The 25,708-nt window shown below is 43.4% G+C and overlaps 1 protein-coding gene across 2 annotated transcripts in view; it reads right to left on the bottom strand.

The window, feature by feature from the left end:
- FEZ2 (fasciculation and elongation protein zeta 2) overlaps window positions 1-24,274 on the bottom strand; it is a 73,952-nt gene extending 49,678 nt beyond the window's left edge. The window contains exon 1 of one of the 2 annotated variants that reach the window (XM_083176048.1): window positions 23,693-24,274. In XM_083176048.1, coding sequence (XP_083032174.1) covers window positions 23,693-24,249 — 557 coding nt within the window. In that variant the 5' untranslated portion in view covers window positions 24,250-24,274. The remainder of the gene's footprint in view (window positions 1-23,692) is intronic. The other variant, XM_083176049.1, reaches the window with a different exon arrangement.
- Window positions 24,275-25,708: the final 1,434 nt, after the last annotated feature.

Raw genomic sequence — 25,708 nt, 5'->3', positions numbered from 1 at the left:
CTATTGATAGCCCCCCTTCCTGCACTGTTCTCCACTCAGATTTGCTAGGGGGAATATAAAAAATAAATAAAAAAAATGTCTAAAATAGTACAAATCTAAAACGAAATGCTTAAGTATGTTGCCTTGTCATAGATGAAGGTTTATATGCACCTTCAAGTGCCCAGACTTAAATCAGAACATGAGATGCTTAATGAGGTTTTTATTACAATTAAAAAAAGGTCAGCCAAGGTTCCACGCTGGGGCGGCTGAGAGGGATGTACTGGTGAGCAGATGCATGCAGTCTAATTTCCGACTATCAATGGCTGCACTCATGAACTGTATTCCAGCAGACCACTACAGGCATCTTTACCAAAGGGTTCCCAAATATGTAGCCGTCAGAAACTTACATACCACTAAATGTCCAGTTACCTACCTTACAAGCCATACTCTACCATGCATCCCAGTCACACGCCATCTCCCTACAGCACTATCACACCTTTCTCCAATGACTTATGCTCAGATAAACCTCTGACACTTTCAAGTATATTTAGGAGTATAAAAGTGGTTTTATTGCATTTTACGTTCTGAACAATTAAGCCCATCCAGTGTCACCCAGATTACGTCTACAGTAACCTTTAGATTACTTTTAAAATGCCAAGAAACACTAATTCCCCTTTCACATTGCACCTCATTACCGGGTTCATGCCTGTTCGACCCGGCAATTGGTGCGATGTGAAAGGGGTTACAAACCGGTAGCAACACAGCATTATGAACCAGTTAAAAAAAAAAAAAAACAGGGTTCTTCATTTCATTGCCGTGTTGCTTTGCAGTGTGAGCAGGTTAATGGGGTCGAGCGACCAGATTCCCGTTCACACTAATGGAGGAGTCAGTGCCAGCTCTAAATGCTGTCCCCTCCCCCGGGGGAAGGAAGGAAGGAAGGTAGGAAAAGTATCGAGTGCATGTATGTAAAAGTACACATACATTCATAGGATTTTAAATTAAAACTACACAAAAAAGAACTGACCAGGCTGTGCAGTCTGGTTTGCTGAAGGATAGACTGTTGTCAGCAGAAATTGGTGTTGGAACAGTTCCACACTACAGCCAAACTGCTGTGCACACAGATCTGTACACAATTAGCAATTGCTGAAAAAAATCTAGTGTGCAGGAAAAGCTACACAAAGTCTACAGTCTCCTCCATTATGTTTTTTTTTTTAATTATTAACAGCATATTCCTTTACATTTACAATTGTGAACCAAAAATAAATGAAAATAAATAATAAAGTCATAAGCCAAGTATTACGTATATTATTTATAGGAAATCACCAGTTTCCCTATAAAACTAATTGGTTCAATTGGGAAGGGGGGGGGGGGGGTCATGCTGAAAGTGAACCTTGGGCTTTTGTAATGTTTTCACCAACAACAAAATTTCAGTATTTGTGAAATTTTCTTTTCATTTTGAAACACATTTTTGGATTTTGCCAACACGGCTACATTGACATTTGTAAAACAGGGTTGGAAAAATGTTCAATAGTGTTTAGCAAACTTTACACACACATGCCGCCAAACTTAGACATCCCACATGCTTTTCTTCATCTTGTTTATGCAATCCCCTATCCAAGTCCATCCTCAGTCTCCTCTCATTCCTCAAATACACTTTCACCCCCAACAGAATGCTCATTACCCACCTAAGAGGCATACATACACACACATGTGGCAATTTCAGGATTATTTCTAAGTGATCTGACTAGATCGCTCAGAAATTAAAGCACACATCAATCACCCTGGGAGTACAGCCCATAGCAATGGTGATGCACTGTCCCGCCATCGCCTGACTAGATTTTGACTGCATGCAGAGAACACTGGTCAGCAGATAGCGCTGGTGTATTGCATGTGTGTCAACGCTGTGTGCTAAGCAATCAGCATGGGGCTCCCGTCCCTAGCTATTCACCATTTAATCCTGGCACGGACACCCTTTTCACATCACAATGCTGGATTGGACCCGGGATCTCGTCCGGTGCTTTCATATTAAAACTGGGTCACCTATTATACAGGGGGAAACCCAGGTGTAAACCTTTTTATAATCCAGGTTGAATTGCCATGTTTGTCAACCCTGGTGTAAAGTTTGGTTCTTACACACCGCACCTCAACACATCAGGTCCAAGGTGCAATGGGAATGGGGTAGAACACTGCATTCATTAACCCCTCACCCTCTGTCTTGTTGACAATCACTCATAAGAGCTGATCATACATACAGATGTGTTTTCATACACCGTTGCGCTAAATATCCCTTCATGATGACTGGTTCCGCGTGACTGTTCGTGCCAAGCATCTTTTTTTATATAGGAACGGTGACAAAGTCGCTTAATAAAATGCCCATATACCGGTGTGAGGTGGAGTCTAAAACTATATAGAAGAGTGCTACGATGCAGCTGCTGCAGATTTTTTTGTTGTACTTCACATTCAGACTTGATCATTCTTAAGGAGCCCATACACGGTCCGTTGTGTATGGCTCCGTTCTGTACTATGCGATGCGCGCTCCCGCGCATCACATAGTACGGTACAAAAAGTATGTGCTGCACATACTTTTTGTACTAGCTATACATCGGATCGGATCGCAGTGCATGCACACTGCATGCACTAGGGATGCGATCCGATCCGATGTGTGCTGTTTAAGCACACAACGGATCCGATTAACGGACCGTGTATGGGGGGCATTAGATATAGAAGTGTGGCATAAAAAATTAACCAATGTCTTGAGAATCAATTTGGTCAACTTCTGCCCCAGAATGCTGGTTTTGGGGCATCACTAGTTATTATGCAACCGTATAATAAACGCTTTCTGCTTTCTCTACCTAAAATGTTGTTCAAACTAGCAACGGAATCTTGCGGATGAATTCTAATCATCACTGCTAACCGATTTATTGACCAAGTGACAGCGGTGCAGTAAGAATCCTTGCACAGTATCCAAGGCTTTATTGGAGCAGGAATCAAATGTTCTCCATTTGTTATGATATTTTAAGCTAGATCAGCACATGTTCCCACCTTTGGGGGCTGTGAGTTGAAAAGCCGGTGCCCGCAACTGTTGGCGGCCAAACAGAGCAAAAATTTAATTGTTCCAGTGGGCACCATCTAGTGGCTGCAATAAACAATTGAATTGCCCCATGGAGAAAATAAAAACATTTGTAGAACAATACATGTTAAGGCCCCCATACACTAGCCGATTTTGGTCAGATTTCAGCCAGATCAGTCGGATCTGGCCGAAATTGGACCAAAATCGGCTAGTTTTGATGTCCCCTCAGATCCGATGCGCGGTCCCGTGCGCATCGGATCTGCGTCGGGTGGTCGGACCTGCTGCACGTCCGACCACCCGACTTGGGACCTAGTGGGGCGGCGCGGCGGTGGAGGGAGCAGGGGGAGCTGGGGACGCTGCGGGGGACACAGGCGGCATAGAGCCGGGCAGGGGGAGCCGGTGGGAGCTGTCAGTACTGAATAAAAAAAAAAAGCCCATACAATGAATGGGCGGCCTGTGATTGGCTGAACGCTCTCTCAGCCAGTCAGCAATTGGCTTAGAGAGCGCTCAGCTAATCACAGGCTGCCCATTCATTGTATAGGCTTTTTTTTTCTAGCACTGACAGCTCCCGGCTCTATGCCGCCTGTGTCCCCCGCAGCGTCCCCAGCCCCCCCTGCTCCCACCAGCAGCCCTGCTCTGTAGCCCCCCCCCCCCCCCCCCACTGCTCCCCGGGTTTTTTACATGTGATAAATCGAGACGATTTATCACATGTAAAAAATGGCACATCAAGTGCCAATCTAATCAAGCTCCCCGGGGAGCAGCCGGGGAAGCTCAGGGGGAAGTCGGGGGCGACTTGTCCTAAGGACAAGTCGCCCTAGTGTATGGGGGCCTTTAGTTTTACAAGCTGGGACTAAATTGCTTCAGCAAGTTATTATTACATGCTAATATGACCTTTTTCAACAATGAGTTATAGTAACACTTTAATGTGGCTGTACTAGTTATCTGCATGATATATAGATCTGCAAATACTGGCTTAGGGTTAGAAAGATATTCAGCCAAAATCAGAAATATTACTGAAAAACAACTGTCCTGTGGATAGCTATAGTGGAAACGCTTCCTTTTATCAGCAGTATATATACTTTTCCTAAAATAACCATTCTATCAGCTCATTTAATGTGTTTATTCTGTATGAGACAGGTTGTGAGATGCTTCATTTCCCAATTGGGTCACCACTTTACCTGGATCACAACTGTTCTGCAAATACGAGAAGACACTAAAAACTATAAAAAGGATCAAGAAGGATTGTATTTATTACAAGTTGTAGTCTAGCTAGAAACAATATTAATTGGAAAGGGCATTGGATGAAGAGCTCATGCATTTCAGGAGGTTAAGTCAAGGATAATTGCATTGTAGTTTAATAGGGATACATAACAAGCTCAGGGAAACAAACAAAAACGCAGTAATCAATGACAGCAGCTAACACTTCTGCCATCAGCAGCTGGGTGCACCAAAAGCGCAGACAGCAGCACTGCAGCAACTAGGAAACACACGAAAGGGAACAGAATCATCAGTAGAAAGAGGAGTACGGATCTCTGAAAGCAAAATTCTTCAGACAAACAAGTCAACTAATTCAAATTTCCAATATAACCAAAGCTTTAAAAAAAAGCATTATTCTTCAATGTCTGTACATACAAGTGCTAATATTCCCTGAACTGGCACTATAGCCTCGGGAGGATGCAAGCAGAAATCCACTAGTTACGAGAACAATTAAAAACTCCAGGCACTGAACCCAGGAGCTATAACCCAGCAATCATCTCCAATAAGATCAAAGGGAGGAGAAGGATTCAAAGACCTTAATACTCATAGGGCAACTAAATCCCTCACCATTAGGAAATGTACTGATGCCACTGGAATCACTGTATAGTCTCCGACAATTCCATTTTCGCCATGCCAATTCCCCATTTGCCCTTTTCTTCCTAATGCAAATACTGTGAACATTAACAAGAACTCTTGTTTTATTTAACCCCTTCAGTGGCGTTTTTTTTTTTTTTAGGGAGCGCTCCCCACTGGGCGAGTTTTTTCTGGGGGGCTGAGTGAGGCGCTGCACACAGTCTCACTGCATGGCAAGGCGGAGCGCAGGCAGTGGCACTCCTGAGAAATTTCTGGGTCTGCGCACTTTAGCATACCCCGGAAAATTCTCAGGAGTACCAGGGAAGGGGTTAATACTCCATCAATCAGGAAATGATTTGTTTTTATGGTGGTGGGGGAGTTCACTTTACAATAACAAGGTCAAGGGATATATGGAAGATGGGTCCACAGGGTCTAGGTCAGTCAAAAGGTTGACATGAGCAAAAAAGTCAACTTGGGTTTCACCTTCTACATAGACTAGAATTAGGAACAGTAGAGTGCCCAGTGAAGGGGGTTCACTTGCCATGCAATGGTACGCTCTACTCCATGCCAAAAAAAAATACGCGGGTTGATATTTTTATGCATCTTCATTTTGCCGGCTGACCTTTTGTCCATGTAAATCTAGACACTTTATAATTGTGAAATGTAGAATAAAACTGTTCCCGTTATCATAAATTTGCTCATTAAATAAAAGGGCAGAAAAAGTTGGGGAGTGAACAGAGATAAAAAAAAAAAAAAAAAAAAAAGAGAAGGATTTGGAGCCACTTACCCAAACCCCATACCCCTTGCATGCACAGGACTAACAGAGTTTCAGTAAAAAGCCTAGATTTCCAACCACAGACGCATGCCATCTTACGATAGCTTTAGTTTCAACTTCCAAATGTGGCCTAGTGAAAAAGGCAGACCCCTATAATTGGTACTAGGGGTGCAATTGTCCAGGACCCTGCCGCTCTGAAGAGAGGAGAGGGCCCAGGATGCCCTACCTAAAGCACAGCCCACCGGAGCTGCCCTCCAGTGTACAGAGGGAAGCGGGTCATCCACAGCACACTACCACATCCCTCCAGAGTAAATCGCTGCCCGCCACCTTCATTGTGAGCCGCTGCCTCCCTCCCTTGTCAGCCGCTGCCCGCCACACAATGCCACCTCCCTCCCTTATCAGCCTGCTACCAGCCTCACAGAGGCTAGAGGTGCTCACGGCCTGCATTTTTTCCCCTATTTTGTGTGTGCGTGTTTGTAGGAGGGGGGGTACATGGCACCAAAATGTTTAGTTACGTAACTGCTACTAGATATAAGTAGAATTACTACTGCAGGCACTATAAACCTTTTTTTCAGCATGGTATGGCTAGATATAAGTAGAATTACTACTGCAGGCACTATAAACCTTTTTTTCAGCATGGTATGGCGTACCTTTAAAAAGGTCTTGTGCCTGATCAGGGGTGTATGGATAAGGTAGAAGAGAGATGGGGTCAGAAATAAGGGAGGGTGGAGAGGGAGGGGGGAAGGGAAGTGGTAAATTAACTAATTAAGTTTACCTCACGAATCACAAGAACACAAGGTACACATATGTATAGAAGAATAGGGAACATAAAAACACAAGAAACACATAAAAAACACACAAGAAACACACAAGAAACAAATAAGACATACACAAAAAGCACATAAACAAACACTAAATACATACGCACACAGCAAGTGCGCCGAATAATCACATAGTAATCACATATTTAAGACGCACTACAATTAGGGAGAGAGGGCACAGAAATTGGGAAGTAAAGGAAGGGAAGAGGGACGGAAGGGAAAGAAAAGGGGAGGGTGGGTAGGGAGAAGGAGAGATAGAAGTAAGGGGGGGAAAAAAAAGGTAATGGGGCTAGAACTCTGATCTCATGCCTCTCCATAGCATTTATGTAGATGACTGAGCCAAGGCTCTCTGGTCTATTCATCTGCCTGGATATTTCCATGTTAAATGTATATTGATTTTTTTATCTATATAAAATCTTATTTTGTGTATTTTTTTTTTTGTTCCTATGTATATGTGCTCTTTTATGTCTGATTTTTTATTTATGTATGTGTGTAGATGAAAATGAAAAATAAAAAAAATAAAAAAGTGTTGAATTAAAAAAAAAAAAAAAAAGGTCTTGTGCCTTCTTTTCCCTGCGGTCATGTAGGTTTTTTTGTTAAAAATCAAATTGATCGCACCATCTGTGAGGCGCCTAATGTAGCGGTATGTTCTGTTCCCTCTCTCAATAGGACACTAGGGATTATAAATATATGGTATTAAAAAATGCAAACACATATTGTTGTTCCCCAGGACCCCCCTTCATCTATCTGAGATTAGACAATTGCTTTTGATGACATTTGTGAACTTTAACTTAAATAGGTGACATTGACAAGGCACAAGGCAGCAGGGGTGTATAGGGGTCTCAGTGCCCATGGCAAAATAAAAAACTACTATGTGCCACCTTTCCCATATTTGAAATAAGGAATCCGTGAGTACCAAAAAGAGGGTGGAGATGTGGCCTTGTGGAGAGGGGGGCGGATGTGGCCTTGTGGAGAGGGGGGCGGATGTGGCCTTGTGGAGAGGGGGGCGGATGTGGCCTTGTGGAGAGGAATGGGTAGTGGTCACGCAAACGTACCAATTCAATGGAATAGCAATCAGAAAAATGTATATTAAAAAAAGAAAAGAAAAAAAACACACACCCACACCCACATCTTATTGTGGCCATTGCATATAAGGCATTATGGCATACACAATCACTGAAGGTTGGCATCTTTTCTTAGGGGGTAATTCAGTACCGCAATTCTATGCTGCTTAGCAACACCTTAAATGCCTCTTGGCGGCCCCCTCCCCTCGCTAACATCCCCTCGCATGCAGCCACTAGCAGAAGAAATTATTCAATGGTCACCAACCATCAAATGATTTCTCCTGCCTTCGCAAATCAAAGTCTGTCTGAATAGACTTTACAAACACTAGGACGAAGACAAGGCGGGCGGCTGTCATCCTGTGACATCAGCTGCCCACCCCTGGCAGGCATTTGTCCTCCCGCGATCCCATGGTAATGCCCAGTATTTTCATGGGGACGCCCATAAAACACTGGGCGTTCTCATGGTCCAGCCCCGTGTTCACCCCCCGGCCCTCCCTCCCCACATCAAAACGGCCTGGCGAATGTTTAACACGCCTCAGCCATTGGCTGTCTGGTTTGCACATGCTCAGAAAGGTGTATACGCAAACCTCGGCCATCAGGGCTGGGGCTGAATTTCAGATCACTACAAGCGATCCCAAATCAGCTCCCTCTGTCTACAGTAATTTTCATTGTTTGGGGTTTTTTATTGCAAATGAATAACATGATGTATGCAGTACATTCAGTGTTATAGAGTTGCTTTTACTTGCTTTAGGTTAGTTCCCTGGTAAGTATGATCATACACTGCACATGGAAGATTGAATGTAGGGGTTCATTAACTAAGCCATAAAAAACAATGAGCTCAGAGGCTAAACAGCAGAAGAATTATGCTGGGCAAGTAAGAGATTGTAGATTTTTATTAGGATATAAACTAAACTAAAAGATCTCTACTATATATTGCCTTCAATAGCGGACAGTGGTTTTGATATTTGCCTTTATGTTATAGAGAGGACATTGAGGAGCACACAAGCATTGGCTAACCAGGAATGGTCACTCTTCTTGCTTTGAATTAAATCACCTAAGAACAAGTGATATTCTCCCCCCTTGAGGATAAACGGAGACTGTGTTTCTTATTGTTATTTTTGGATTCCCATATATATGGAGTATTATTGGCAGAATATGATATTGTAGCCCAATTTGGATTGGCACTCATTATTTATTTATTAACAGTTTCTTATATAGCGCATAAATATTCCGCAGCGCTTTACAGAGAACATTTGAACATTCACATCAGTCCCTGCTCCAGTGGAGCTTACAATCTATATTCCCTACCACATGTATACGCGCACACACAGATATTCTACTAGGGTTAATTTTGTTGGGAGCCAATTAACCTACCTGTATATTTTTAGATTGTGGGTGGAAACCGGAGTACCCAGAGTAAACCCATGCAAGCACGGGGAGAATATACAAACTCTGCACAGTTAGGGCCATGGTGGGGATCAAACCCATGACCTCAGTGCTGTGAGGCTCGCCACAGATGCTCTTCGTAAGGAAAGAGTGGCAGTTAAGATCCTACAGAAAAGACCACTAATTAAAAGTGCAAATAAGAGAGAATCACTGAAACGTGAGTACATTTTGGCCGAGTGTCGTGTACTTCAGTTGGCACGTGAGAGTCCTTTCCTGACCCATGGATATGCAGTGTTCCATACAAACAACTACCTATACTATGTAATGGAACTGGCTGGCGGAGGGGACCTCTTACATTTTGGGTTAAACAACATGCTGGACCCAACAGCAATAAAATTTATTGCGGCAGAACTGGTCTGTGGATTGCAGTTCATGCATTCCAGAGGAATAATCCACAGAGACCTAAAACCAACTAACATCTTGCTGACCGCACAGGGACATATAAAGATCACAGACTTTGGTCTGGCCCTGTTGGATGTATATGGAGAAACCACTGTCAATCTAATTGCTGGGACAACAGGCTATGTAGCTCCAGAGATTTTAGTAGGCGAGCCCTTCGGTGCAGGGGCGGACTGGTTTGCATTTGGTATTATGCTATATATGCTCACCGTGCGACAGCACCCTTTTCCTGGTGAGAGCACGGAAGAGATTGACATCAAGATCGTTGTGGAAAATCCATCGTATTCAGAGATTACTGATCCTGCAACAAAGGACATTATATCCCAACTCCTGTGCAAGGACCCTACCCGCCGACTCGGGGTTAATGGCAATGTGCGAGAACACCCCTTCTTCTCCTCAATTATCTGGGAGGACATAGAGAGTGGAAAAACAGAATCTCCACTCAAGCCGCACATATACGCCATGGATATAGATCACAAAGTTTCTGTGTGGGAAGCCTTGAAACTTCACTATGCGGAAGCTTTGAAAAAGCCAATTCCTGCCATAGACCAAAACCTCTTTGAGAACATACAATTTGTTTGCCCTAAATGGGCTGAATTGTATCATAACGTGCCAATGTAGCTGGATACTAGATCATCAGTTGACGGCGACCAGCACGAGAGAAAAAAAAAAAAAACACCTGTACCTGCTGCCTTTGCTGCCTGCCCCGACTATGGATACATCTCTGGAGAAGTACTGTGTGCCACCAGTACAGTTCTGCTAACTGACTCTAATGGGCCCCATACATCAGCAATCACAATTTATGGATTTTCAGATATAGGGATATTTTGGCCAGATAAATGGATTTTACAATCTGACTTTGCCCACACATTACAGATTTATTTCAGTGATCGGCAGATTTTTCCATCTAAAGATTGCATCTTCATATCTGGAAATTGCCCAATCGATTGCTGTTCATAATGTAAATAGATGAAGAAGACGAATTGGGAATGCCCACACATATAAAAAAGATCTGCAGATAATACCAGATTATTAAACATGTTCAAAAACCTGATTAAGCAATCGATTGGCGATTTTGATTGGGATTGCCAAAAGGGGGAGCCCACACATCTAAAATTAAGTGTGGCAATCATCTCCATATCTGAAAATTGTCACAATTAATTGCTGATGTATGGGGCCCTTAAGCAGTCACTAGTTTCCTTCTCTGTAGTTTGTGATAAACTAAACTACCCTGTAAATTGGGGATTAGGGCTACTGGCGACACCCCATTAAAAAAAAAACGACACTGGGCGGCCACCTCATGGGTGTGTTGGAAGTGCTGCTAATTATGTTAAAATGTTGAGTTACAACCACATCATTGATCACTTAATAAATATAAGATTTCCACCTCTGCAATGCCGGGTACTTACGTTTCATAAAACAAAGCTGTACACAAAACGTAAGCTGGGTACACACTGAGCGATACGCGATCCAATCAGGGAGATTGGACTGGGCTCTCATGCAAGTGAGCACGCTGTGCTGCCCCCACCCCAGCTGGTGTCACCATTAGGTTACCTGTAACTTCCTAATAAAAGATCAAGGCCTAGATCACAATATTTACCCTTTGAGTGAAAACATTTGTGAGATGCGCAATATATCCACTAAAAATGCCAGTGTCTTCCTTTTGGGAAACAATCCTAGCTAGTATCAGAGTCACGGGTATACAGGTACTTCTTTGTAACCCGTGTATCTGTATTTTCGGTTTGGATTTGGAGGAGCTTTTCCCTACCCATCATAGGATACATGTTAATAACCTTCTTACTCTAGCCTGTGTTTTCTATCGCCAGAGCCTGGTTGAACCCAGACCCTCCGTCCCTTACCATGTGGGTTTCACTTGTTAATGTTACTTTGTCCCATGAACAATTTATGTACTCTAAATGTGGTTGTGAAAGCAAGTATAGTAAAGTTTGTGGCCTATGGCAGGCATCTACGCTATACAGCCAAGATTATTGTTCTTAATTTATCCTTGCGGTGTGGATGTTCCATGTGTGCGACGCGTCACCCACTTCCAGTGCCTACAACTGAAGTCTTTCACTGTATACGTTTCCTGATGACTGTCATGTTGTAAACATATGTTATGCATACAGTGTTTGAATAATGCACCACTTCTTATTGTTTGTTATGTTTTTCTTTATTTTTGTACTCAAAATTTGATAAAAATTACCAGATTTAAAAAAAATGCCAGCATCACTCACATTTGTGATATAAATGCATATAATATAGTGTTCACTCTAGGATTTTTTTAGGTCAGGGTGCTGACCACTGGGCAGGGCACTTTTTTCAATCGGATTGGCACATTTTATATTAGAATTTTACATTACAAGAAAAAAAAAAAAAAAACACCTATATATACACTGCTCCTGTGCCCTCAACAAAGGGTTAAACAATAGCGAAAGAGATGCAGCACTAGGAGTCTGGTGCAAAAGAATATATTTTCAAAATAGGTCACAAGGTCCGACGTTTCAGGGTGAACATATCCCTTTTTTTCAAGGTGTGAAAAAAGGAGTATGTTCACCTTGAAACCTCGGCCCTCGTGACATATTTTGAAAATATATTCTTTTGCACCAGACTCCTAGTGCTGCATCTTTTTTGCATATATTACATTTTGCCTTTTATTAAAATTGCACACTGCACTAGGATTAAACTCATTAAACATTGTCATACTCTGCTATGCCCATTACGTATTCTGTCGTGATGACAATGACACATTATAGGAAGACAAGCCAACTTGTGACTCTCCAGATGTTGTGAAACTACAAATCTCAGCATGCCTTGCCACCATTTTAACACTCCCTTATGGGCAAAACTGTGGCAAGGCATGATGGGATTTGTAGTTTGACAACATCTGGAGAGCCACAGGTTGGCCATGCCTGCATTATAGCATACACTATAATGCCTTTTACACATAATACCACACACCATAATGCCCATTACACATGATGGTATACACCAAAAATTCTCAGCGGCATGTCAGCGCATGGGGGCAGCGTAAGTGCCACACACAAAAAGGACAGGGTGCATTTTGAGGTTTTAAAAACAGGCAGAGTGCGGAACCCTTTAAAAAAAAAAAAAATAGATATATCCGCGAATTTTCGCACCTATATTCAAATCAGGCCACCACTGTAGTGCTCACTCCAATGGAATTGATACATGGAAGAGGGCACTCACCCATTTGGATGAAGAAAAAGTCTTCAAGATATTTATTTGTTGTGAAGCATGTTAACATTTTGATCCCCACCTGGATCTTTGTCAAATCAGCAGCTCAGAATACACAATAATCCTTCCACTACAGCCACACCAGCTCAAATGGTCACTAGGCAGGGTATATATATATATATATATATATATATATATATATATATATATATATATATATATATATATATATATATATATATATATATATATATATATATATATATATATATATATATATACACATACAGGCACATCGTTCACATGGGCTGATGATCTACCAATCAGATCATCAGAACCCTAAATACCTTATTGTTCATGCACACACTTTAACATTTATATAGCAATGAACAGTATGGTGCGCCAAGTCCAACTACCAAAGGGCGCTACTGACAAGACGCTGTAAATAGTCCATAATAAGTTATCATACACGCCGAATGCCGTGACCGGAAGTGGCGTGCTTCAGAGCCCTGGAACGCACAAGCCATGACCGAAGTCAGCAAGTGCCGATACTCACTGCTGCGGTCACATTCACAGTCTGGCTCAACCAGGAAATCGCATGCGTTCCATCACACTGTAATGAACGGCCATACTGAGATATGCAGGGCATAAAAAAAAAAATATCAAGAAGGTGGGTATATATATATATATATTTATTTCAACAGGAGAAACCGACACTCTGCTCTTTAGGAGTAAAATTTCTCTGGTGCCATCAATAGTAGGTAGGAGTATATATATATCAACAGGAGATGCGGCACTCAGATTTAGAAATAAACACGCAGTACAAGCAGGTATGATCAACGTTTCAATCTATTATGATTTTCGTCAGGATAAAGTACAATACAGATAGTCAGCTTACCTTATACCCCAACACACCCACGTGCAAATGTTCAGACAGTGCTGGCCAGCTCCTGGACCGGCGCTGAAGTGTGACGTCATTGAGTATCCACTCAGTGCACTTCAAGTGATTAAAAGTCATGGCAACATGCGGTCAAGAGGTTAATGTTGGAAGCTGGCTCATTTGATGGGACTCATATTAACATTTGGTTATCACTGCTTGAATTAATTTTGACAAAGAATTACTTTCTATTTTATTTACAAACCCAGGGGTGTGCGATGGGTTCTGCCGTCGCACCGACGTATGCTAATACATTCGTGTTTTATGTTGAATTCGAGTTGTTTTTTAGGAATCATGATATTGCTAAATACATAAAATTCTTCACTAGATATATAGACGATCTGCTGATCGTTTGGTCTGGACCCCAGGATGTCTTCAAAGACCTAATAAATAACCACAACATGAGTGACAGCCCCGTCAAACTAACTTACTGCATGGATCAAAAGCATGTTAACTTCCTTGATGTTTAAATTTCTATTGTAGATACAAAAATTGTAACCACTGTCTACCATAAGATAACTGACAGAAATACCCTGTTACATAACAAAAGTTGTCACCCACAGAAGCTGAAGAAAGGTTTACCTCTCACAAATGCTCCGCATCTACAGAATAGTGATCACACAGCAGCAATTAACCAAATCAAGAACTTAGTTGCACGATTGAAAATGAGAGGTTACACTGAACAATTATTGTTGGATGACAGAGACAGGGTGCTTAAACTAGACCGTAAAACACTCTTAAATAAGAAAACCCCTAAAAATGAGAAATTGAATAATTGCTTTCCATTTGTCAACCAATTTAATACTTCCTCCAATCTAGTCAATAACAACATAAAGAAATTGTGGCCAATAATCCAAACCGATAAAGATCTGCAACTGAATGATACCAAAAAACCTTAAAGATATTCTGGTTAAAACCAATATATCGGGACTTGGCGGGGAACCCAAGAACTTCCTAAAAATTAAAAAGAATGAAGGTTTTAAATGCAGCTGCACTACGTGTAACCACTTAATTGCTGGAAACACATTTATGCACCCTCACTCGGGACATAAATACAAAATCAGGCATCACTTAACCTGTGATAGCACTTACACTGTCTATCAAATCGTTTGGCCCTGCGGCCTTAGCTACATAGGCAAGACGCAGAGGAAATTCAAAGAACGGATGGCTGCACACCGTTCTTCGATCCGTGCAGCTCTGCTAAGTGGTAAAAGTGACCAACCAGTCGCCCGGCATTTTTCTGAGGCGAAACATTCTATCTCAAGCTTGAAGTATAGAATGATTGACCATATACCGCTGCTGAGACGCGGCGGAGACCGAGGTCTCAGGTTACTTAAACGTGAAGCCGAGTGGATTTTTCGACTTCAAGTGATTGCACCGAAAGGACTTAATGAAAGCCTTTCCTTGTCCATGTTCTAATACCATAGAACTGGTACCTTCTTGTTCGCATAACACTAGATCTTGTTATCACTAACCCAATCTTTTTAGGGTTCATTAATTATATGTATTATTATGCATGTAAAATATGTTTACCACGTTAATTACAGGCACTTGTATGCTACTTATAGGCTTGTATTAATATCGATGTCTGCCTTCTTTAATATAACTCACAACCGTATGTTGTACATTTGAGATGATTTTCTTGTTGCTATGATGTTGCTATATCATGTTGTTATGATGTTACCATGACTTTTAATCACTTGATTGAAGTGCACTGAGTGGATACTCAATGACGTCACACTTCAGCGCCGGTCCAGGAGCTGGCCAGCACCGTCTGAACATTTGCACATGGGTGTGTTGGAGTATATAAGGTAAGCTGACTATCTGTATTGTACTTTATCCTGACGAAAATCATAATAGATTGAAACGTTGATCATACCTGCTTGTACAGCCAGGGCCGGGGGTACCTGTCGTTCGGCGCTGTCTATTTAAATCTGGCGGCGGAGGCAGCGGGGGTCCCTGCAGTCCATTAAAAATCACGAGCGCTATCCGCCGGGCTATGCGGAAGCGCTTCTAGTGTGAAAACACTGGCAGCACGCTGATTGGCTGAGATCAGCGTGCGCCGTGCTGCCAGAGTTTTCACACTAGAAGCGCTTCTGCATAGCCCGACGGATAGCGCTCGCGCCGCCAGATTTAAATAGACAGCGCCGTAGGACAGGTACCCGGGCGGCACAAAATGCCGCCCTCCAGTGGCCGGCGCCCTAGGCAAATGCCTAGATTTGCCTAGTGGTGGCGCCGGCCCTGTGTACAGCGTGTTTATTTCTAAATCTGAGTGCCGCATCTCCTGTTGAGAATATATATATATATATATATATATATATATATATATATATATATATATATATATATATATATATATATATATATATATATATATATATATATATATATAATCTTTTTTTTTATTATTATTTATTTATTTATTTATTTATATTAAACCATTTAATGGAAGAAAAAGAAAAAAGAGAAATTTAAGACCTATTTAGTCTGTCAGCGTTCATACCAGCGATCAAAAAATAGAAAATTAGCAAAAATAGCTGTCCATAATGAACTGATCTGATAGACTGGAATATAGGAATTAACTAATTTGTGAAAAAAATATATCTTTTCATTAATATTTTATTCATTGTGTGACCATATGACACTATCTACACTACCTATAGACTGAATATTTTCATCAAAAATACTTTATTATATTAAAAGAAGAGGAAAGAGACATACAACATATACACACACCATTAAAAGCAATATAAATCGACATGTCGATCAGAAAAAACCCCACAGGAAATCCATGTGTTTCCCTAAAGGAGTTAATGAGAAGAATGTATTCTCATTTCTCAAAGTATAGGGGGAACATAGTTCACCCTATTGATTCTAAAAAAAACAATTGCACGTCTCAAAGGAAGATAGCTTATAGAAAAACATCAAAAGGAGTTTTATACATTTATCCCCTTGGGAGTTACGGTGCCAAGTTCAGGAATCCATTTTGCCTCTCGTCGCAGTAATCGTTCTCCGTCTCCTCCTCTGGGTGGTTGGGGTATGTGACCTATCAACATGCATTTTAAACTGGATATGGAGTGATTTTCATGCATACAGTGTAGGGCCACTGGTTTGTCGCTTTTCTGAGTATTGAGGGCCCGGCGGATAGAATATCGATGGTTGGCCATCTGCTCTCTGAAACTTCTTGTAGTCAACCCAACGTACACAAGCCCACATGGGCAGGTTAAAGTGTAAATAATGAATCAAGTACTATAGCAACAGACTACACTTCTTTATCTATACTGCTAATGTATTGTTCTTGGGGGTGGGTTGGATGACCCCAGATGGCGCCTCCGGTTTTGTTTAGTCCACAATAATTTCAATGTATACTGTAGATTTGCGGCTACCGATAATATACTTCTATATGAATCGAGTTTTCATCTTACAGGTCTGTTGTTATGCCAAGACCAATGAGCTGTTGTTTCTTAACACACATAAAAATTGAGGAATGGGAAGACTCTTTTTAAGCGTAGCCGGGTGACAACTTGTGGCACACAGTAATGTATTTCGCTCTGTGTCTTACTGGTAGAGTGTTGAACAGATTTTATTTTCTTCACGAACTATCGTCACATCAAGAAAGTTCACTGTCCAACTGGTTGAGGTGCTGTACCATCTCAAAAAATTCTGCCTCAGTACCTCTCACAATAAAGCAGCGATAGACTAATATCTTATCCCCAAACACAGGTATCAAGTGTGTATTGTCCCATACAAAATATTTATTATATTATACACACACACACACACATACTAAGTTGTACAGAAAAGGCAAATCACTGTATTTAAGGGTATTTAATACATAAAAAGCCCTGTGGGCATAACAGTATGTATACAACTTTCAATAAAAACAATAATCAATCAGAATGGGATCCTTTTGAGAGGTTGACCATAATCATCAAGTGAATGAAGAAAGCCCAATGCGTTTAGTCATTGCTATGACTTCATCAGGGGCAGAAATGCATCAATTCGATTGATAAATGACAGCAATTGTTAAAGGGTGTAGATCATAAATAGAATATAACAGTCCAATGGAAATGTGTCTAAAAATAGTTTTATGGAGAAGATCCACCTATGCAGGTTCCTCAAAGGCCATGTAAATATGCTCAGATCGGTAGGTGTTCTGTGATTTAATTCACTGTCACAGATCATATAGGAGCTCAGTGATCAGTGTATATATTGCTGGATTCCAAAAGCTGAAGTCATATATACACTGTGTATCTATCTATTTATCCATAGAGGCCGGGTCTCCCTTATCCGCCCATTCCAAAAACAGTGTTTTTTTTTTAGAATATTTCATTTTGGGTTGTTTTCCCCACTGCCTCTTTTCATACTTGTCCCCAGCGGCCATCGGATTTCCTCGTCCCAAGGATGCATTGTGCAGGCACGCTGGTGAGCAATGCAACCCTGGGACCAGAGATGCCGCTGAAGGTGGATCCCATTCCAAAGGCCACCATGGACATAGGGGGACCAGGTGTGTGTGTGTGTGTGTGTGTAATATATATATATATATATATATATATATATATATATATATATATATATATATATATATATACACATATATACACACACACACACACACACACACTTTATTGTTGAGGCAAAGAAGCAGAAAATTAACATACATATTAAAAGGTCTGGGAACCTCTTTGGATAACCATTTTGATAGGATCTTTTGTATTACAACTCACAAAATTATTCTCCTTTTCCTATCTGTGTAATATGGATAATTTAATGGTTGTGTTAAGTTTAAGATCATAGAATATCACAGTGGCATGGCACATGGCGGTGGTGCTGCCAGATGTCACTTTTTGAAATCTTCAATGCACATGTGTGAAATGTGTGCATGAAGGGACTACAGTATTAAAAAGCTCTGCAGAGCAGGAACTACTTTGCTACTACTGTACTGTCCAGTAAGCTACGGTACTGTAGATAGACGCTAATAAACACAATTACATTGAAGTGCATACACTGTTTTATAACTTGCTATGGGCACGGACACTAATGTGTCTCATTGGTTTGGTTGAAAGGCGCTAGGATGAATCTGAGTGGAAGCTTTGGCTAATCTTAGCAGGTCTGTAGGCTAGTGGATAAGTGCGCCACTCTGCATGTACTGTACATTAAATTACAGTATGCCTGAGTTTGATTATTCAAGGGAACTTATTCCCCCCCCCCCCCCCCCCCAACACATTTACAGTAGGTTAGTTACTGTATATTTAACACACAAGAAATCCTGCCTCCCTATAAAGCTTTCCGTGCGTTTGCACGGGCATGGACGCTAATGCGTTTCATTGTTTTGTTTGCAAGGTGCTAGGATGCATCAGAGTGGAATCTCTGGACGCTCTGATCAAGTGTCGTAGGCTAGTGGATAAGCGCGCCGCTCTGCATGCTGTACTGTACATTAATGTACAATATGCCTGAGTTCGATTCATAAAAGGGACCATTTTTTACCGCCGTCATTCTACAGCCATGTTGTTAGTGGCCTTCACATGCTTATCTCCTGTAACACAGTGGAAAGTGGCCTCTGACAGTCATGTGGCTTTGGCTAATCCAAAGAAAGAGGGAGAGTGAAGAGTGTGTAGCAATTGGATGGGGTTACAGAACATACTGACAAGTCCTGGTCATGTTATTGCTGTGTGCAGTGGGCACCTGATAGGACACTATGAATATGGCTGTATACTGAGGTCAGGTGGAGCAGTGCAAAAAGAGCATGTCATCCCAGGTTTCTTCAAACATCTTCTAATGCTTTGGAGTCCACACATCCTGAACAAGTGGTTGTCACAGCATTAGACCTTTATTGCTGATATGGCAACAGCAATGTCCCAAACCCTCATGTTTCCGATGGATATGGTTCAAAGACATGCAGACCTCTCGATATAGCAATGACTAAGACTTACTAACATGTCAAATTTTTGGCCTGGAAAAGTGACTGAATGAGGCGGCATATAATATTCACTCACTTCACTTGACTCCCAAACCAGCTCACATAACTAGATGAACAAACTTGACGATCTGGAGAGCAGGAACCAAAAGAAACGATTTACATTTTATTGGAGACCCCAAGTCCATAAAAGGCCAACATCTGATGGACCAGTTTAATGTTACTCTACCTGTAGCCTTAAACTTTCCAGCAACCATGTCTCTACCACAGATCAAACAAGAGCATATACTGGGTCTACAGAAGAATAGGCAATTATTCCTGCCCAGTCAGTGACATTTTTTATAGATTTTAAAGCATAGGGGAGCAGATGTGATACATACATTAGGCCGATCTCTATTGGTCAATAGGCATAAGATTGACACAGACATTAGGTTGATACAAGCAAAAAGGCAGACATGAGTATTTCTCAATTTTTTTTTTTTATGTTTTAAAGCTTTCATACCATCCACCTGGAATAAGACTGTATTTTGGGGTTTATTTGCTGCAATCTAGGGGAAAGAAAAAGTGAAATCTCATGTCGAACTTTCTATGTGTTGATCAGTTTCAGTGTCAACCTTTCCCCTCCCCCCATGTCGATCTTGTGCATGTCAACTTGTAGGGGGTCGATCAGAGCTAGCCAAAACAGCCCACAATATTTACCAACAGGTGGTCTGGAAAACATAACTGTTGGTAGATCTGAAGGACTGGTTTGACCAGCCCTGACCTAGACACTGTCCACTATATAATCCACACCCGGATAGATATATCCCAGACCTCCAGGTAGAAAAATCACAATAACCAAGCATAAAGGTTGAAAAATCAGACGCACCAATGCTCCATAATATCTAAAAGACTTACAACATTTTTTTGCAGAATATACAGTCTCCTGATAGCCCCCACACCTTCAAACAACATAGCCATAGCAAGACATTGCATGCTCCTGTAAACGCTCCATATTCATCTGCATACTACAAATGGATATGGATTCTGCAAATTAACATTCAATACAAAGAAACAGTTTGGTAAATAAATACATAATCATACACATATATAGTGATTACATAGAGAAACAAACAAGCTGTGCACTGTTTAATACCCTTTTACACCAAGCTCATTTCCCGGATCGGGCCTCAGGGTAAATGTGCCCCTTAAAAAGACCGAGCAATCCAACCAGCAAAATGTCCCAGTTGAACAAGGGTGAGACCCACGTTCAGGAACAGCGTAAAGGGTTGTGTTATAGAGGGTCAACGGGGTTTAAACAGCGTAAAGGGTTGTGTTATAGAGGGTCAACGGGGTTTAGATTGATTATGGTATGATCAACCACCCTTAGTCGACCCGGTAGTGAGTCGCGGTAACGCTAGTTAGACACCAACGGCTCATCGGAAAAACCATAGTCGGTGGATACATGGCCGAGGGGACTTTTTACAGGGTCATTGCAAACAGGTAACCAACCAGGGACCCGTTTCCACCATTGAGGGGGAGCCCATAACTCCCAACCACAGCATCCTGCGGTGAGTCCGGAGGTTGGGCAGGCGGCGCATAGAGCCTTTGCTTCTGTCTGTTGAACTGTGCAGACAGCAACGGAGCCGTGGAGGTGGTGAATGGATGCTGGGGGGTGCGCGGAGGCTGGGGGAAGCCTAGCAACTTTCCCGGGTGCTGGGCTTGCCCCCAGCGTGGTCCATGACATTGCAGGGATCCCGGCTGGTGGATTTCTCAGCACTTGGAGATGAAGTCATCTCCAAGTGCTGGCTAAGGACCAGCCCCTCAAATTGGTGTAATAAGGTGTCAAATGGCGTGTTGGAGCTGGGTTCAAAAACCTGGGTGCGATGCAGCATTTTGGTAAAAAAGATAATAGTCACCCCATTAGAAGAATAGGATGATAATCTCGCAGAGATCAAGAAATGACAGTAGGACAAGGACAATGAACTAGGTCAAACTATTAGAAGGACAGTATGACAATGTACCAGGTCACATTAGTGGCAGCTGAAAGCAGCTCAAAACAACAAGTGTGAGTTGCTTTCAGCTCAAAATCGCCCTGTGTGTGTGGGTCTAGTGCCAGGATGCATTTAAAAGGTAGTAACTGGAGAGGTGACACATTAACTGCACCTCTAGTAATCTCAGCCCAGCCTGCACTGCATCAGCCCAATGCTAATGCAATAAAAAACTCCCCCCAGCATTTGCTTGGTGTGATCTCGAAGAACTACGAGATCTCAGTCCGGCAGCACTTATGAAAGTTCTGAGTGAGGAACAGGACTGGTACAGCAAGTAACATATAGCACCATCTTTAAATGGAGCTGTGAGTTAGCAGACAGTGTTATAGCTGGCTATGGCAGTGTAGTTATTTACACAATCCAGAGTATTTTTCTAGGGTCTGACTTTTAATACATTTTATAGAAATGGGAATAACCCCCCTTTTTGAGAAATATATATATATATATATATATGAAACAATTGTAAGATGGCGACCTTCATGATGACCTTATAGATTAGGTCAAACAATCCTTCAAATAATCCTTAAACTTTCTAAAAGTAAATAAAAGTAAAGTCCATGAATTTTCAAGCGTTTATTAAAAGTCTCTTTTTCCCCCACTCGGTATTGGTGGTTGGTTCAGACCATTAAAAGGTTCAGATATTTCAAGATAGCAAACAAATATTCTATCTATCTATCTTTTTTTTTTTTTTTAAACACCACACGAAAAAAAAACCCCACACTTAATACATGTACCACACTGTAAATAAAGCACCAACTCACGCTATTTGCAGCAAGACAATATGGGGAAAATGTATTGAATCTGCGAGTGAGAAGTTGCACATAACTATCAGCTCCTGTAATTTTACAGACTGTGTCCAGAGTAATTACTCCTGGACGGAGCGGGACACCCCCTCACCCCCCTATTTGACCTGTACCCTTGGACGCAGGTTAAGGATCAGTGTAAATAAGTAGCCCAGGACCAGTTTACAAAATGGGTAATCGCTCTCTGCCCATCTCCACAGTGTCAGCCCCTCCACAGGTACCAGAACAGAGACTGTAAAACACTTGTGGCAGGTTTATACCCCTTTTACACCGCTGCAAAACCCCGGGTCTTCGGCGGGTCAGAAGCGGTGTAAATGGGACACGCCATGTCCCTTTACACAGGACTTCTACCCAGGTCCTGACCTGCGTAGAACACGGCTAGGACCTGGGTAGAGGGCGGTGTAAATGGGTACGCCGGGTCATCCGACCCAGCTCCCATTTACATCAATGGTGGACGTGCAACCTGCGGACCGCAGCGTTCGCAGGTTGAACGGGGGAGGGGGGGAAGGGGGGCGCACAGACAGCCTGCTCTGCTGTCTGCTATACTCTACAGACAGCAGCAGCGGAGTAGGTGAATGGATGCCTGTGTGTGGCATCCATTCACCTCCTGGACGACGGCTAAGGGGTGTACAGGGGTATGCAGCCCAGCAGCTTACCTTGGTGCTGGCCTGCCCCCAGCATGGCGATCAGTGTTTTCAGCGGGGATCACCGCGGTCCCAGTGCTTGGAGAGGTCATCTCCAAGCGCCGCCTCCGTCTACACTGCGGGTGGGCACCGCAGCGTAAACGGTGTAAATACCGGATCCGACCCGGCTTGGATCCTTCTTCCAAATGCCGGGTCGGATGCGGGATTTTTGTTGTAAAAGGGGTATTATTAAGCCTGGTGAAGTGATAAAGTTGCCGGTGATAACACAGCAGCCAATTATGGTCATTTTCCAAACTCTGCCTGCAACTTGACTGCAAGGAGCTGATTCACTGGTGTGTAATCAGCTTCTGAGTTATCACTTCACCAGGCTTTTAATACTTTACATCAAACTGCGCTGTCCTGGGAATAACCTGGGTCAGAGATGCTGAGTGAGAAGGGTCCGTCCCTGGTCTGACGAGACTGGAATGGTGTTCCAAATACTGGGCCAGACCAAAGACTTTGATGGAGAAGGGGAATATAGAAAGTCTCAGCAATTTTACTATGATTTAGCAAAGTGACACACAAATTGCAAATGATAGCAGTACCTTGGAATCCCATACACCGACTACACTGCCTGCATTACACTACACGCTGCGTGCAGCACCCTATACACTGCATGCATCACAATAACATACACTACACACTGTCTGCATCACCCTACTACACACTGCCTGCAACACACTACACTACAATACACATTGCTTAGGGCAGAGACGGCATACACACACCCCGGCCACACTCACTCGTCATCTCGCATGATGCCCTCCTCGGTGATGGGCCGGACCGGGGCGATGTGGCCGGTGTCTGTGCTGTAGTTGCGGAAGCACACCGTCAGCTTCTCATCGAAGTCGTTGACCAGATCCTCCATGGACTTGAACCCTCCCATCAGCTCCACCGAGAATCCGTTGTCCAGCTCGGCCAGGTCCTCCAGAGCGCCCAGGCCCCCGGGGAAGGGATCTGCTGCTGCTGAGGACGTGGCGGACGGGTTGGAGTTCACCTTGTCCAGGCGGCTGCTGCTCCCGGGGGAAGAGGACGGAGGACGGAACTCGTAAAAGTCCTGCCAGTCCTCGTCAAACTGGGCGAGTGGTGCCGCCATCTCCATGCCGGGGTCCACGGGGAGCGGGGTACTGAGGATGGGGCGCTCTGACACCCGGTCTGTTGCCCCTGGACGCGCGCTCCCGACACAGTCCTGGGGTCTCCGCAGGCGGCACCGCTGCTGCAGCAGCTCCTCCCGACGACTGCACTGCCTGTCACACAATACTCCAGCACACACAGCTCCCTGCCCGTGTTTATATTGCATACGTCACTCCTGACGTCTCTGCAGAGTCCAAACCTTCAATGAAGGGAGAATGGGAGGGGCAGCTGTCATGTGACGCAGCTGGAGCGCCGGGCGCTCGCTGGCGGCCATTTTACTTTCTGGCAACAACATCTGGCGCTACCCCGACAACTGGGTTACACATCACGTGATACTTCGCTGATTAAAGCCTGGCCTATGTAGGCAGCTATGGTTAACGCTTTGCCACGTTGCTGTGAGACTTCCTCAAAATATCCACTAAAAGAGCCAGGGTCGCTCACAGCGGCTGTTCTTTTGGGGTACAATGCATACTTGCCGACTTTTGAGCTGCCCTCTAGGAGAGGGCAGCCAGCTCAGGCAGGGGGGCGGGGCCATTTCCAGGACTGGAAAAAGAGGCGCTGTTAGGGGCGTGCCTACAGCCTCGCGTCATTTTAGCCCCGCCCCCGCCATGCAATGCCGGTATTTTAGTCATTGCACTGCGGGGGGCGGGGCTAAAATGCAGCGATCGCAGCATTTTACCTGCGGACACCCCCGCCGAGGGACACTTCGCGGGAGCTGGGGGGGATATGCGGGAGGATTGCCACCCTTTCCGGGGGACCGGGAGGGGGACCTGATTTCCGGGACCCTCCCGGCCATTCCGGGAGGGTAGGCAACCCTGGTACCAGCGGTGTAGCTAGGTGCCATGGCATACCTCCCAACATGACCCGCTCCAGGAGGGACACAATGCTCTGCCTCTGGACTTCTTTCTTAATTTAGGATTACCATCACTTGTGTAGAAGCACCTTTCTTATCAATTAACCTGTTTAAAACAGGTGATGGTAATCATAGCATTACTAGGGAAGTACAGGAACAGAGCATTGTGTCCCTCCTGGAGAGGGTCATGTTGGGAGATATGCCATGGTGCCCGGAGGAAGGGCATATTTCGAGCCCCCCCACCCGGTAATGAATTGGGGGCGTGGCTAACGGAATCTGCTGCTTTATATAAGACACTGTAACGGAATCTGCTGCGCTATATAAGACACTGTGATGCTCCATTATACATATGCCCCACACCGTGTTGCTCCATTACACATATGCCCCACACCGTGATGCCCCATTACACATATGCCACACACATGATGCCCATTATACATATGCCCCACACGTGATGCTCCATTATACATATGTCCCACACCGTGTTGCTCCATTACACATATGCCCCACACCGTGATGCTCCATTACACATATGCAACACACATGATGCCCATTATACATATGCCCCACACCGTGATGCTCCATTACACATATGCCCCACACGTGATGCTCCATTATATATATGTCCCACACCGTCTTGCTCCATTACACATATGCCCCACACATGATGCCCATTATACATATGCCCCACACGTGATGCTCCATTATACATATGTCCCACACCGTGTTGCTCCATTACACATATGCCACACACCGTGATGCTCCATTACAC

Source organism: Crinia signifera, chromosome 3 (assembly GCF_055691185.1).
Source record: "Crinia signifera chromosome 3, ASM5569118v1, whole genome shotgun sequence".
NCBI lineage: Eukaryota > Metazoa > Chordata > Amphibia > Anura > Myobatrachidae > Crinia > Crinia signifera.
This window is presented reverse-complemented; position numbering and strand designations above follow the sequence as displayed.